This window comes from Alternaria alternata, assembly GCF_001642055.1.
Source record: "Alternaria alternata strain SRC1lrK2f unplaced genomic scaffold CC77scaffold_26, whole genome shotgun sequence".
NCBI lineage: Eukaryota > Fungi > Ascomycota > Dothideomycetes > Pleosporales > Pleosporaceae > Alternaria > Alternaria alternata.
Window position 1 is genome coordinate 302118 of NW_017306215.1, and position 12005 is coordinate 314122.

A 12005-nucleotide genomic window follows, 5' to 3' on the forward strand; every position below is an offset into this window, starting at 1 on the left:
GGGAATGGCTGACAGAATGGCTGTAGGAGGGTGGATTATTGTTGATATACCCCCATTACTGCGATATGACTGTATGACGGCATGAATTCGTTTATTATAGTTATGAATGCTGATGCATGATAGCTGCCAAAATATCAATGCTATGGTGCATGTGTTCACTTGCTTGACGTTGCGTTATGGTGAATTAGTCCTTTGCAGTGACCCGTCTAGCCGCTAAGAGAACGCAATTCGCACGTATACTTTCACAGACTCGCGTATTAACACAACAACAGCGGGCATGCCGTGAGTCAATGGGTTTGAAGGTGTGCGTGTGATCGGATGAGCACCCGATCAATGGCGTGCGGCAGTCTTTCATATGTGCATTCTCGGGTACGATTGGTTGCACCATGTGGTCTCGCTGATTTACACAGCCTTGTCTACACCTGAAGATCTTATTTCGAATTCACGCGACGTACTATCACCTTGTCGCACCTCCTAGCCTTCGGTAGTACTCTCATATGCTGCGAATCGATGTGACTTCATCTTGTGGCTGCGGTGTGTGTGGTGCAGTTGTAGGGTTAGGATTCTCCGAGGAACTTGTTGGTTCTTGGGGCTCGCCCTGTCTTAATAATTCCGGATCCACGACTCTTCCACGTCCTCTGTTGTGAGGATGTTTCAGCTGGGCTTTCCGATCCATAGGCCAGGTCGCAGCACTCGCACTGCGAGTCAACATAGTTTTATATCCATCTTCATCTCCGTCTCCGTCTTCGTCTTCGTCTTCGTCTTCGTCTTCGTCTTCGTCTTCGTCTTCGTCTTCATCTTCGTCTTCATCTTCATCTCCGTCTTCATCTTCAGTTTCATCTTGTACCTGCGATGTATGTAGTGAAGCTCGCGAATCGGAACTTTCTGAGGAACGTGTAATTGATCCCTGGAGCTCGTCCAGCCCTGATGATTCTATATCCGCGACTTTCGCACGCTTCTTTCTGATTTGTCCTTTGGACCGGGATGTGAAGCCCTCCAGCCAAGCAACTGTCTTTTCTTTCGAGGAACGTTCTTGGTCGCGATTTATGTACTTGAATGCTAGCCATACTGCGATACCTGTCAATACTAGTGTCAAGATCTCAGTACTCGCTATATAGAGTTAGCAAGTATGCATTCCAATATTCACACAGGTTTCGATCAGGCATTCTTGTCCGCAATATTCATGCAGCGATCAAGGTCTACTTACCAAATATGCCACCAATCTTGCCGCTATGGAAAACGCCATCACTACCGGAGATTTGGAGGTTCTCGAATCCGTCAATCTTGAGGGCGAAAAGTGCCGTGAGAAATGCGAGTGGTGTGAAGACGATCGTAATGACGGTAAATCCGATAACAGCGGTGCTCACAATGAGGCTGCTGTGTGCCTCCCTGATACTAGCGTGCGTGCGCTTCAGGTTGAGCATGTCCTGTATGCTCTTCTCGATTCTGTCCGCATCGCCGTCGATCTTCTTTACTCTTCTCATGTACTGTTGGATGGTCTCTTGAGAAGCTTCGATTGGTGCCCAATCTGGTAAATGCTGTTTTTCGCTTGCAGGTAGGCAATCTTTGAGAAACTGTTTTAAGATACGCTCCTGTTGGTCGAGAACATGCTGTATCATAGCAAGCTCGCTGCGCACATCGGATATGACGTGTATGAAGTATCGCTCCCGGCGGTATTCAAGTCCACTGGAACTCGATTTTCCTCCAGAAGGCTGTTCGATGTACTTCCTCACTTCCGACAGAAGCTGAACCACTCTTGTCTCAAAAAGATCCAGTGGAGGCGGATGGATGAGGTCATCGTCATCCCAGTAGGTCTTACCAAACCTATCTATGAAGCTAGTGATGATCAAGCCGAGGTGGATATCCGCAGGTGTCGCTTGTTCTCTCCCGTCACCGTATCGGATTCTGTCATAGTAACGAAGTCCTCGCCGCTTTCTATTGGACGCGTATTGAGTTCCCTGATCCATACTGTAAGCAGATATGACGACATTACCCAACTTGTAAAGCCAGAGCTGCGGCACCATGAGGATGAATGCTTCTCCACTGGTTCTTTTCGAGCCACTGTCTCGCTTATCAAAGGAGGTAAAGTCGTCTTTACTGTGTGAGACCACTTGATCATGATTGCGTACTTCCAGGGCTTCACGAGAGAGGCCCGGATAGTACGCCTCGTCCAAGGTGCGTTCCAAGTGGTCGAAAGAGAGAATATGTTCATTGAGCTTTAGATCTCTCTTGAGCTTCTCGTGCCTCCGTCTTTTAGCCTTTTGTTGCCCGATTGTCGTAAGCACTAGATATGGAAACTTTGAGTGTAAGCTTCAAGCCAGGAAGGATAGCGTGGTCTACTAACTACAATCGCTGAACACTTCGCCTCACATGGTTCGCGGCGACTAAATAGGTTTTTCTGGATGAATGGTAAGTTGCGATAATCCTATAGACGTTGCGGAGATGGCTGCCTTTGTCATACCTCCTCAGACATCTGCAAGCTTCTTGATTGATATGTCGGCTCCAAATAAGCCAGATGAGAATCATCAGAGCCACGTCTCAGGGCTCCGAAGATTTCGCCTAACGTTTGAGCAGCTTTCCAAGTATAACTTCGTACAGGGGCCTTTGTGACATTCGTTACTTGATCAATATAAAAGAAGAGCTTTCATACCATCATCAACAGAAGCTGTCAAGATTAGCTTGGTTGCTTCTCAAACACAGATTTTGCTAACTCACGTTATTTCTCCGAACATGGATCCAGGTCAAGCTTGGTTTCTGGATATCGTCGGGACTAAACGGGCCTACATCTTTTCGTAGACGACGAGCGCGCACAATTGGTTTTGCCCGGGGCTTGTCTTCTCTGAATGACTCGTAGTAGTTCATGGGAATCAGCTTCAGGAACAGATGAGCTGCAATGGAGAAATGAATTTCATCCCTGTTAAGCAAGCCGTACCCATTAATGGGATTCAGGACGTCAATACCATGATTCTGGGGATCTGCTCCGGAAACCAACAATAGCTCTATAGTGTCCGCCAGCCTCCACTTAACAGCTCTCGAGAGCAGATATCCATTTTCGCTTCGCTTTGCGATGTTTATCTTGGCTTTTAACCAGACAGTGACATGTCGTGTACCCAAAAGGGTGTGAAGAATAGTCGCAAGTATCGCTGATTTTGCAACGTCGATGGCATCGTCGTATAGATCGCTGTGCGCACGGATTTCAGATTGCGTCAGTGAGACAGTCTCATGTATATCCGAACCGGACAGTGGCCATCGCTGCTCAGATTCTAATCGATCCCAGAATGTCGTGAGTTCCTCAGCATCGTCGATCTCCTTCATCAAGAGCTCCACAGAGCATTGCTTGATGTTCTTGAGCAATTGATTAAGTACTATTACTCTCTTTAAGCTGTATCTTGTAAAAATTGTAAAGCCGAGAACAGCTCTCTCAAACCCTTTCACAATCTCTAAGAGCCATTTCAGTACACAGTTCAGCACACAACGAGATAGGCGGCGGTCGCACCTGGTTCAAATTCGGGACACTTGGGATCATCAAGGGTTATAAGGCTGTCACCGTCACCTGACATCGTCGATTTAGTGTAGGAGAGCCAGCTGTTTGCGAGAATTTGGACGAAAGCTTTCACTGCGGCGGCAGGCACTCTACCTAGGTATTTATTCCTTCGGCCAATACCCCCTTCGTCAGTGCATATCACTGGCGTGCGATTCGGCTAGCTTCATGTAAGATAGACGTGTCATCATCGGGCACCACGCGCCACCATGCGTTTTCGTTCGAAAGTGTTTCTCAGCCTCGCGCGATAGAGGGGTACGTCCCAGTCGGAACGCTGCCAGTACGTAGCGTTTCAGCTACTCCGGAAGCCTGCTCGTGAACATGGAGTGAGATGGTTCTTTCAGTTCAGCTGTTTTATAATGGGTGGACCGCGGCGGATAGATACCCAAGGCCATCACCCAGCTGTGGTACGGTACGGCCTCGAAGGGGGACATCTCAACAGTTTGCTAAGCTGCCTCAATGTTGATACAATGAACCGTAATTTGGGGAGCATGCTGATCATCGTCGATGCAATCCAGGTGGTGGCAAAGTAAGCCCATGGGCCGCGCTGTAAGGCCGATGAGTCACTTCTCCCTGTAATCTGAACGAAGTCGCAGGACCTTTGGGGCATCTCGGGGTCCGTTTGCCCGATCATACATAGACAGCCTTCACTATCATTAAGAGCAATATGGTATGTATATGTGCCGGCTTCGACTGGGAAGGCGCATGCGAGCCTGAGTCGTAGAATGTATGATACCAGCGAATTCGGCGCGGGTGCTTGTTGAATGCGTGTGTATGAGCGTTTCTGGCTCAACAGGCGTTCCGGGACCCCGCTCTTCAGCTTTCAGCCTAACCATCCACAATCTGAGGGTTGACGAATCACAACCAACAGCTCGTTTTCTTGTCTCGTTCGCGGCAGATTATGGCTTGTTCAAAAACCGGGTTGTTCTCACCGGTTTCCATGATATCGCTCGAGCCATAGACGAACAGTGTTGAGATTGCATTGATACCTAGGTAGTGCCTCAGACGACTCGATGCTCAAATGTAACGTTCCTCGTCCTTGTAGAAATTACAGCAGTCGAAAACCGCCCTAAGATCAGAGCATGGAGGGAAGAACAACCCTGAATTCCGGCAAAAATGACGTTTGTGCACCGTTCCCAGAAGCCTGCGGATCAAGAGACATCCTCCGCGAGAAGCTCCGACTCATCAGCTACTCCTCGCATTCACCAACTAGGTGTCAAGGCGCTATGATGCCTTCAGATTCGTCGTTGTACGCTACGAAAAGTGACGAGCAGCAGCGCGAACATCTCCAAGCATACCGCGTGCACCACTAAAGCTGCACCTGCTGTTGCAGCTCTCAAGACGGCACGTTGAGTGGTAAAACAGTCTTCTTGAATGGCATGAATATCATTAAACGTTTCCCTTCTAATTTTATGCATAAGAATGTTGGTGAAGTATAGATCTCTGAGACGCCGAGTCTTCCAACCCTGGCGACGGAGATTCGCGAACGATAGTAGGAAGTTGTTCCTCCACGCGCAAAGCCAACCCACCCTTCCCTTGCTGTTCACCCCGTTCCTCGTCATCCAATGCATCGCCATGAGTTGGGGAGTCCATCGCACGTAGCTCCACGACTCTACCATCTTCTTCGACATCCATAATTGCAGACAGGCGATATGGGTCCTTTGTCTCGCGGGATGAGGCTTTGCTTCGCTGTTGTGCTGTGATGAAGCCATTTTTCTTGTCCTCCAATGACTTATAGCTTCGTTTGCTCGTGGAGTTGTAAGTGCTGGGGTTTGGAGCGTAGCTTGAAGAATCCTTCGTGGGCATCTTGAACCCGTTCTGGACGAAGCGTATCAAGTTCCTGATGGTGGGAACGGCAGCGCATATATGTGCGACTCCGCTGGATATGAATCCGGTGATGGATGTGCCTGCCACTGTGTAGGTTGGATCGGTAGTGTCGACAACACCTGGCAGGAACGGTAGGCGTATGATGGACATGACAATAACACTTTGGAAGAGTTAGATTACACGAATCGAACGTGTTAAAGACAAGACTTACCAGATACCAAGGCTAAAGAAGACGAGTAGCTGAATCTTCTTTGTAGTCTGCATCTGCAGCTTCCACACGATCGGAATAGGAAGACTGAAGAGAATAGTCTCGGCGATGATTTCGTATACAACCGTCAGTCTCAAGACGGCGATATAGTCAATGCATTTCGCAGTTCCCTGCTCTTGGAGGTCCCATATAGCGTGGACTGGGATGCATTGGAAGGCAGCCAGAAAGATTAGGGGAACGGTGAATAGAGCCGTGAAGACCATGAAGGCGTAGACAGCCCGCTTTAGCCAGAGGTTCGGAAAGATGCGGATATATAGACAGAGAATGCTGTACTTTATAAGGAGCAATTCGACACCCCAGAACATGGTGGCAATATAGGCTGTCTATAGTCAGTACGCTGTCATCAGAGTTGGTAGATGAATACATACTCCATCTTCCAATTGACACGACGCGTTGATACGTCAGATCCCATATGTGATAGCCGAGTCCTGCTTTGAGGTTCAATAAGAGGGCAACAGTCATAGGGATGACCAGAATCTGCGAGACTGTAAGTAAGACAAAACTAGCCTCTCTATCGAACACTTACGACTGCTATGAGATGGAGCCAATCGTCCCACCAAAGCTTGTTACCGCCAACATATCGGGAACCAAAGCGCATTACAATCACGATGATTGGTATGATGCCACTCACGTATGCCACGATTCGAATGGGGGTCGCCAGGTTGTTGTGCGGCCTATTGCAAATAGAGGCTTGGGCGCGGAGCGTAGCTGCAAAGACATTAGTGTTGTTACCTCCGATCACTGCGATAAACATACCGAAAGTCTCATCGTAAGTGCATTCCCTTTCCAAACACGGTTGCAGGATCTTGGTCGAGTTCTTAGAATTGCATTGGCACTCCAAGTCAACAAGCCCACAGCCAATGACAGGCACGTTTTCCGTGATACATTGCAGCTGTGCGATGGTCAGTTACAAGAAATTTGCTCTTGTGCGGTGTATATCTTACGGCGCATAGCGGAATCTGGCTCAATCCATCCAGTGCCCCAGCGTCCGAGGAGGCAGCGCTCGTCGTGAAGCAGAGGACACTGACCAGCAGTACAAAAGCATACACTCGGCGAAGGGATAGAAGGAGCATTTTGACAAGGTGGTTTACAACGATGTGCACGGACAACGATGATTGCTTTTCATGATCGAGAAGCTGTTATTATATTCCGAGGAACACAGGAGTTCTACCCAAAAGCTAATTGCGACGATCATGGGCAGACATGTTGGTATAGAGACTTAGAGTGCAGGGTTCACTCTGGAAACCGTAGTGGATAAGCGCACGGGCAAGGCCATACTAGCTCGCCGAACCTACTCATGTCATGAAACTTACTCAGTTGTCCTATGATATGTGCCGTTGGTGTCGACTTCTACATTTTGCCGGTGGTAGGTGAATTAGGGCATAATCACGAAACCTTTTCGACGCAGTTAGTGGAGCTGTATTCACGACCACGGAAGGGATAGACCTGTCATGAAAGCTGCCATTTTATACTTTGTAACGGCGCCGAATTTGGCCACTGTCGAAGTGGTACTGAGCAGTCTCCCAATGTCTATTTTCAACTGCTCTGGCAGAACGATAGCTTTGTGATAAGCGATAGGAACAATCGAGCCGCCCTGCGACGCCATGGCGCAATAGATCAAGCCACCCGTGGTGGGTATCGCGTAGATTACCATTTTGTGGATACCCAGGGACAGTCAACTCCAAAGAGCGATGCATCTACCAGTACATTGGATGGCAGGATTCAACCCCCTGGAGCGATCATTGCTCCACCTCCACAACGCCGATCGGATTGTCGGCAATCGATTATTCTGGTGACGATCATGTGCTCGCCGAGCCATCGGTCATGTCGGCAGGATCTTCTGTTGCAAGCATCCGTGAGCTGGTAGTCGGTACGCTAACATCTTCATTGGCTGGCTACGGTAAAATGGAAATCTCCGTGTCATCGGAAGTCCGCCAAAGGTCTGCTTGGCGGCTCGCCACACTTTCTCCGATGTGCTCGTGCGCAGTGCTTCACCCTGCTATAACTTTGCCCACGACCCTACGGATGGATGAGGTGCATTTTGATCTGGAGGCCTGATTTGTTCGCAACGGTCATTGGTTTATGTTTTGGTGGCTTTCGACCCTGCATTGCGGAGAATACACAATCCGGAAGCTACCTAGGTAGTCTGAACGTAAACTTGCGGAACGCACCACGAACAACGTCTCGTAACGGAGGCACCGACATTGTGCCTGGGATCGACAACTTGGGCCAGGAGTTTACAGCCTATCGCAACCAACCCAAAGCAGGCGTAGCACAACACATACCTAGCACTGCAGAGACTATCTTCACGAAGGTGCATCTAAAGCGGCAGACGGCCGTCCATGGCCTTTGCAGAATGAAGCCGCACATGCGCCGAACCAAGCACGCGACCTGTTTTACCTTCACATGTCAAAGTGAAAGTGAAAGTGACTGGTTTCAGAGAATAGACTTGCTCATGCACTCGGAAGACCACTTTGCTATCTGTGGAAGGCGGAGCGAAAGTCAACCCAAACACAGTAACGATTCAAGACGAGACCACCACACCATCTTTTGAGATGGGTATTCGTCGTGAACCACCCATATCTGTCTTTCAGGCGACCCGTTCCACTCTTCCAAGATCTAGTCAGATTGCCTAGATCCACAGCAGGGCCTGTAGTGGACCGACTCCACTCACTTACGCCATCTCCTCTATGTGTTTCTAGAAGACCAAGTCTATGATCCTCACTTGCAAGTGAATTACTCAGGTAGTATCGACTCCCGACAGCCCCGCGTCACTTGATGCTTGTATGCCTGACGCTTGTTCGCAACGCCACACCCGGACACAGCACTGACAAAGATCACCAGGGCAGCTACCGCACCCTGATTATACCCGTAACTGCGCCACTAGATAGCGTCTCGACAGCAAGGTTACATCCGATTGGCGAAGCCAGGACTAGGTCGACCGAGAAAACCGCTAGAACAATGCGGTTTGTTTCGAGTGTTAACGTCTATGCACGTTTATTTGCAATTTTCATGCATCCAGTTGCCCTGGTGTCGTTATGAAATCCAAGGTATCGCTCGAGCTTTGCGGCGCGCAAGGTGGCGTATCCGACGAAGTTTCGCCTGGTCCCATCTTCGCCACTGAAAATGTACGAATCGCGGTGCTCGGCATCTTGTTCACCATGACCTCGTTCTCGTCCGTCTTGAAAGCCCTCAAACTCATGGAAGCTATTCCTGGCAGCCCCATCTTACTTAGCTCCACCAGTTGGTTGAGTGCCACAAACTCCAGCTCTAATTTTACAGCATAAGCAAAGCTGAAGACGATAAATTTGAGCTGCAGATAACCTGCAAAGTCCATGAAGACGATGGCGACATCGAAGGCGATGGCGACGAACTGAACGAGTAAAAGAAGACACATAACGCTCCGTGTCTTGCTTGACTGTGTGAACCGGCCCTGGAGGTATTGGTATGCTGCGCGTAGGTAGAGACAGGAAAGAATGATGTCCTGGACAGCAAAGGTCACGACTTGGACCTTCTCGACGCGGTCGTGAACATGCTTCCATGCGCGTGTGTCTAAAGTATACAATCAGCATGGCTTGCCATCTTCGTTTCGGAGGGATCACTTGCCAGCTGGACGTCCCGCATATTGCGTCGTCCTCATGCCTGATAGCACTGTGATCATGACTGTGTGCCACACACAACCATTGAAGATGATCATACCAAGCACAACTCGTCGTGCTCTATGGCTTTCCAAGATTATGGTGAGTCGACTGTAGAGTACCATCGAAAACCCACTAATCATACCAACCCATCCAAGCTGTTGCATCGTGAAGCCGACCTGCCACGGACACCTCGGTGCATAGAATTGGATGTAGTTGCCGACTTGACGTATGGTCAGACCCCAAGTAGCGATCAAGATAGAATAAAAGTAGATTCCAGAACGCTTCTTCATGGTGGTGAGAAGACGAATGGTAAGAGTCAAAGTAGACCAGATCGCCACGGCACCGAACGCGATGAAGAGGCTACGAAGTTGTGAGCATATTGACAGTGTCATGCAAGTGGAAACGTACTGTGTAATGTCCACGCCATTAACCCGGAAGAAAGAGGTCGGTGCACTCATACTGGAGATGGCAGTACTTTGAGTTATCCAGGGTGTCTTTTAGCCTATAATGTCTGGGTCTCAGAGAATGCGACGTAGATATTTTCGTGGTTGTACCAATTGTTGGTTGTGGCCTACGCAGAACATATAGAAGCTCGTCGACATTCTGCCGCAGAACAATTGCCTTGCTTTTCCTCTAGCATCCAAGCTGCGAGTATTGCTACTATTCCGGTCGCCTGCTGTCGCATTTGGAAGGTCAGCTCGGTATTGTAGAAAAAACTCCATTGTCATTGGAAGTTGGGTGTTCCTGCGGAGTAGAGGCTGCCATATCTGGATATGTTCGTGGAAAGGTCTAAAAATAGCCATCTCTCTCGGTGAAGCGTGATACACATCCACCGAAGCGGCATACCAATAGCAGTAAGCGTGAATATTGCGCAAAGGAAAGATCACCTCCATTGGCTCAAGGGATTGTATCTGCTCTTTAATGCGAACACGCCTAAGCTCAACGGAGGGTAAAGTGGAAGGTTTACGAAAGTGGGGCTGCTGACATGCTTCGGCGGTGGTTACTCATCAACCCAGCCCCGCCTGTCGTTCCCTCTATAGGATTATCTTGGCTTCCCGTACACCAAATATATACCGAAGGATCTCGTGCTAGTTGATGAGCTCGATGCGATGGCGCTGGATCGGAAAATAATGCACGGGAGGCGCGAATGACAAGGATTGGCCGCCGACGTTCAAGGCCGGCGGAAAAGCTGCGTCTAAGTCGGCGCGCGCGGCAACATAGATGGGTAAATGCCTGGGGTTCTGACTGCTACCACGGTCCTTTTCCACGTCTCTTATTTGACTTGTACGGTGGTGGGCTTAATGATTGTCACAAAGTCAGATAATATCAAGGTCCATGTATCTCTTGATATTGATAACCTTGTGTACATATGGTGCCAATACCCGGAGTCTTTACTACTAAATCAGGCCGGTCATCCTTATCTACTCCCTGCACAGTTCTTCTCTGGATTCTTCCATACATTCGTCTGTGAAGCTCAAGACCACATACTGTGAAACCACCCAAATACATCTACCGCCACCCTAAGGCCATCCACAAGTCTTCTTGCACGGCTTGCCATCAGCATGAACGCTGAGGCAGATGCGCTGGCACGAGGAGCCGTGGCAAGTCTAGTATGTATCGACAAGAATTAGTAATTTCTTCTACTCTGAGCTTAGCAGTCATGGAGCTACACACCTTGGTGCAGTCGATGAAAGATTTAGTGCACTTTTGGCATGAGCTACTGACGACCTGAGTGTGAACGTCCTGATTTTCATTAGCCCTAGGGTAAAGCAGCGATAGTGGGTGCGCGAACGACGCGGGTAGAGGACTTGCATTCGCGAGAGAAGACTCGATGGTGGATGTAGAAGCGGGAGCAATGCCACGGGGAATGGCACCGCTCATTGCAATGGTGGAGAAGGCCACGAGGAGGATGATGGAGGTGAAAGACTTCATCTTGTTGCAATGTGGTAGTTGAGTGACAAGGTTGAGTATGTAATTGTTGGGGTTTCTGGAGGCTTTGTGGAGTAGAAGTTTGGTCTGACCAGAGTAATTGCTATACTTATACGACGGTGAGAGAGGGAACATCACAAGGTCTGAGCGCTTCCATCGTCACTTTTTCTCGAAGGGCTTACGCCAAGGCCCGCAGGCTACCACAGTGAGAGATTGCTACGCAAGTTGGACTCGCCTGCATATCGATATAGATTGAAAGGTCGGGTGAAGGCGTTTCGATCCACAACCACGCTTAGCTCGTATGTTCTCCTACTTGCTCTCTTACTAATATATATATACATACACCGTCACTGCAACATCACGATCGATTCTTCTACATTCAACCTGAACAACCAGATTCAGCCAAACACCAATTTCTTCTTGTCAGAAATGAAGTCCTTCACCACCCTGCTTACCCTTACGGCCCTCTTCGCCATCGCTCTCAGCGCCTCGCTTCCCTCAGCCTCCGCCCGCCACCGCGGCCCCCTCAAGCCCAAGCCATCCAACCATCTCAGGTCCATGGTCGAACGTCTCGTCGCCGACGGAACATTCCCCGATGATGCAAACACACGGCTCTTCTCAGAGTATCCCAGTGCCGACGACGAAGACGACTTCGACGAAGGCGACAATTGGAAGGTTTGCTAGACTGTCTTCCATTGAAGAGGTGGAAAGTCGGAACAACACCAGTTGAGGATTACTGGATATTCGTGGTTCGACGATGTAGCTGTCTGGAACTTCGCATGATTGGGTACCTGGGATG

The 12005-nt window shown here is 49.3% G+C and overlaps 6 protein-coding genes across 6 annotated transcripts; 2 read left to right on the forward strand and 4 right to left on the reverse strand.

Moving 5' to 3' along the window:
- Window positions 1-282: 282 nt before the first annotated feature.
- CC77DRAFT_1025086 (hypothetical protein) lies at window positions 283-3611 on the reverse strand. The gene is made up of 7 exons (XM_018525999.1): window positions 3497-3611; window positions 2716-3440; window positions 2651-2665; window positions 2462-2602; window positions 2345-2398; window positions 1208-2297; window positions 283-1110 (listed from the first exon to the last, which is right to left on the reverse strand). Exons 1-7 carry the CDS (start codon window positions 3558-3560, stop codon window positions 494-496), a joined length of 2706 nt encoding a protein of 901 aa, XP_018380761.1. The 5' UTR covers window positions 3561-3611; the 3' UTR covers window positions 283-493.
- Window positions 3612-4951: 1340 nt separating this feature from the next.
- CC77DRAFT_1099281 (hypothetical protein) lies at window positions 4952-6709 on the reverse strand (the record flags this gene model as incomplete). Its single annotated transcript, XM_018529993.1, has 6 exons — window positions 4952-5528; window positions 5580-5955; window positions 6005-6113; window positions 6163-6344; window positions 6393-6528; window positions 6581-6709. The coding sequence occupies 6 exons, from the start codon at window positions 6707-6709 to the stop codon at window positions 4952-4954; spliced, it is 1509 nt and encodes a 502-aa protein (XP_018380762.1).
- Window positions 6710-7554: 845 nt separating this feature from the next.
- On the forward strand, window positions 7555-8418 carry CC77DRAFT_463939 (hypothetical protein). Its single transcript, XM_018531792.1, has one exon. The coding sequence runs from the start codon at window positions 7666-7668 to the stop codon at window positions 8188-8190; it is 525 nt and encodes a 174-aa protein (XP_018380763.1). The 5' UTR covers window positions 7555-7665; the 3' UTR covers window positions 8191-8418.
- CC77DRAFT_463938 (hypothetical protein) lies at window positions 8419-10217 on the reverse strand. The gene is made up of 3 exons (XM_018531791.1): window positions 9686-10217; window positions 9243-9637; window positions 8419-9188 (listed from the first exon to the last, which is right to left on the reverse strand). The coding sequence occupies exons 1-3, from the start codon at window positions 9733-9735 to the stop codon at window positions 8647-8649; spliced, it is 987 nt and encodes a 328-aa protein (XP_018380764.1). The 5' UTR covers window positions 9736-10217; the 3' UTR covers window positions 8419-8646.
- A 585-nt stretch (window positions 10218-10802) lies between these two features.
- Window positions 10803-11564, reverse strand: CC77DRAFT_464085 (hypothetical protein). Its single transcript, XM_018531795.1, has one exon. The coding sequence runs from the start codon at window positions 11339-11341 to the stop codon at window positions 10835-10837; it is 507 nt and encodes a 168-aa protein (XP_018380765.1). The 5' UTR covers window positions 11342-11564; the 3' UTR covers window positions 10803-10834.
- Window positions 11565-11635: 71 nt separating this feature from the next.
- CC77DRAFT_1066234 (hypothetical protein) lies at window positions 11636-11989 on the forward strand (the record flags this gene model as incomplete). Its single annotated transcript, XM_018528886.1, has 2 exons — window positions 11636-11881; window positions 11933-11989. 2 exons carry the CDS (start codon window positions 11636-11638, stop codon window positions 11987-11989), a joined length of 303 nt encoding a protein of 100 aa, XP_018380766.1.
- Window positions 11990-12005: the final 16 nt, after the last annotated feature.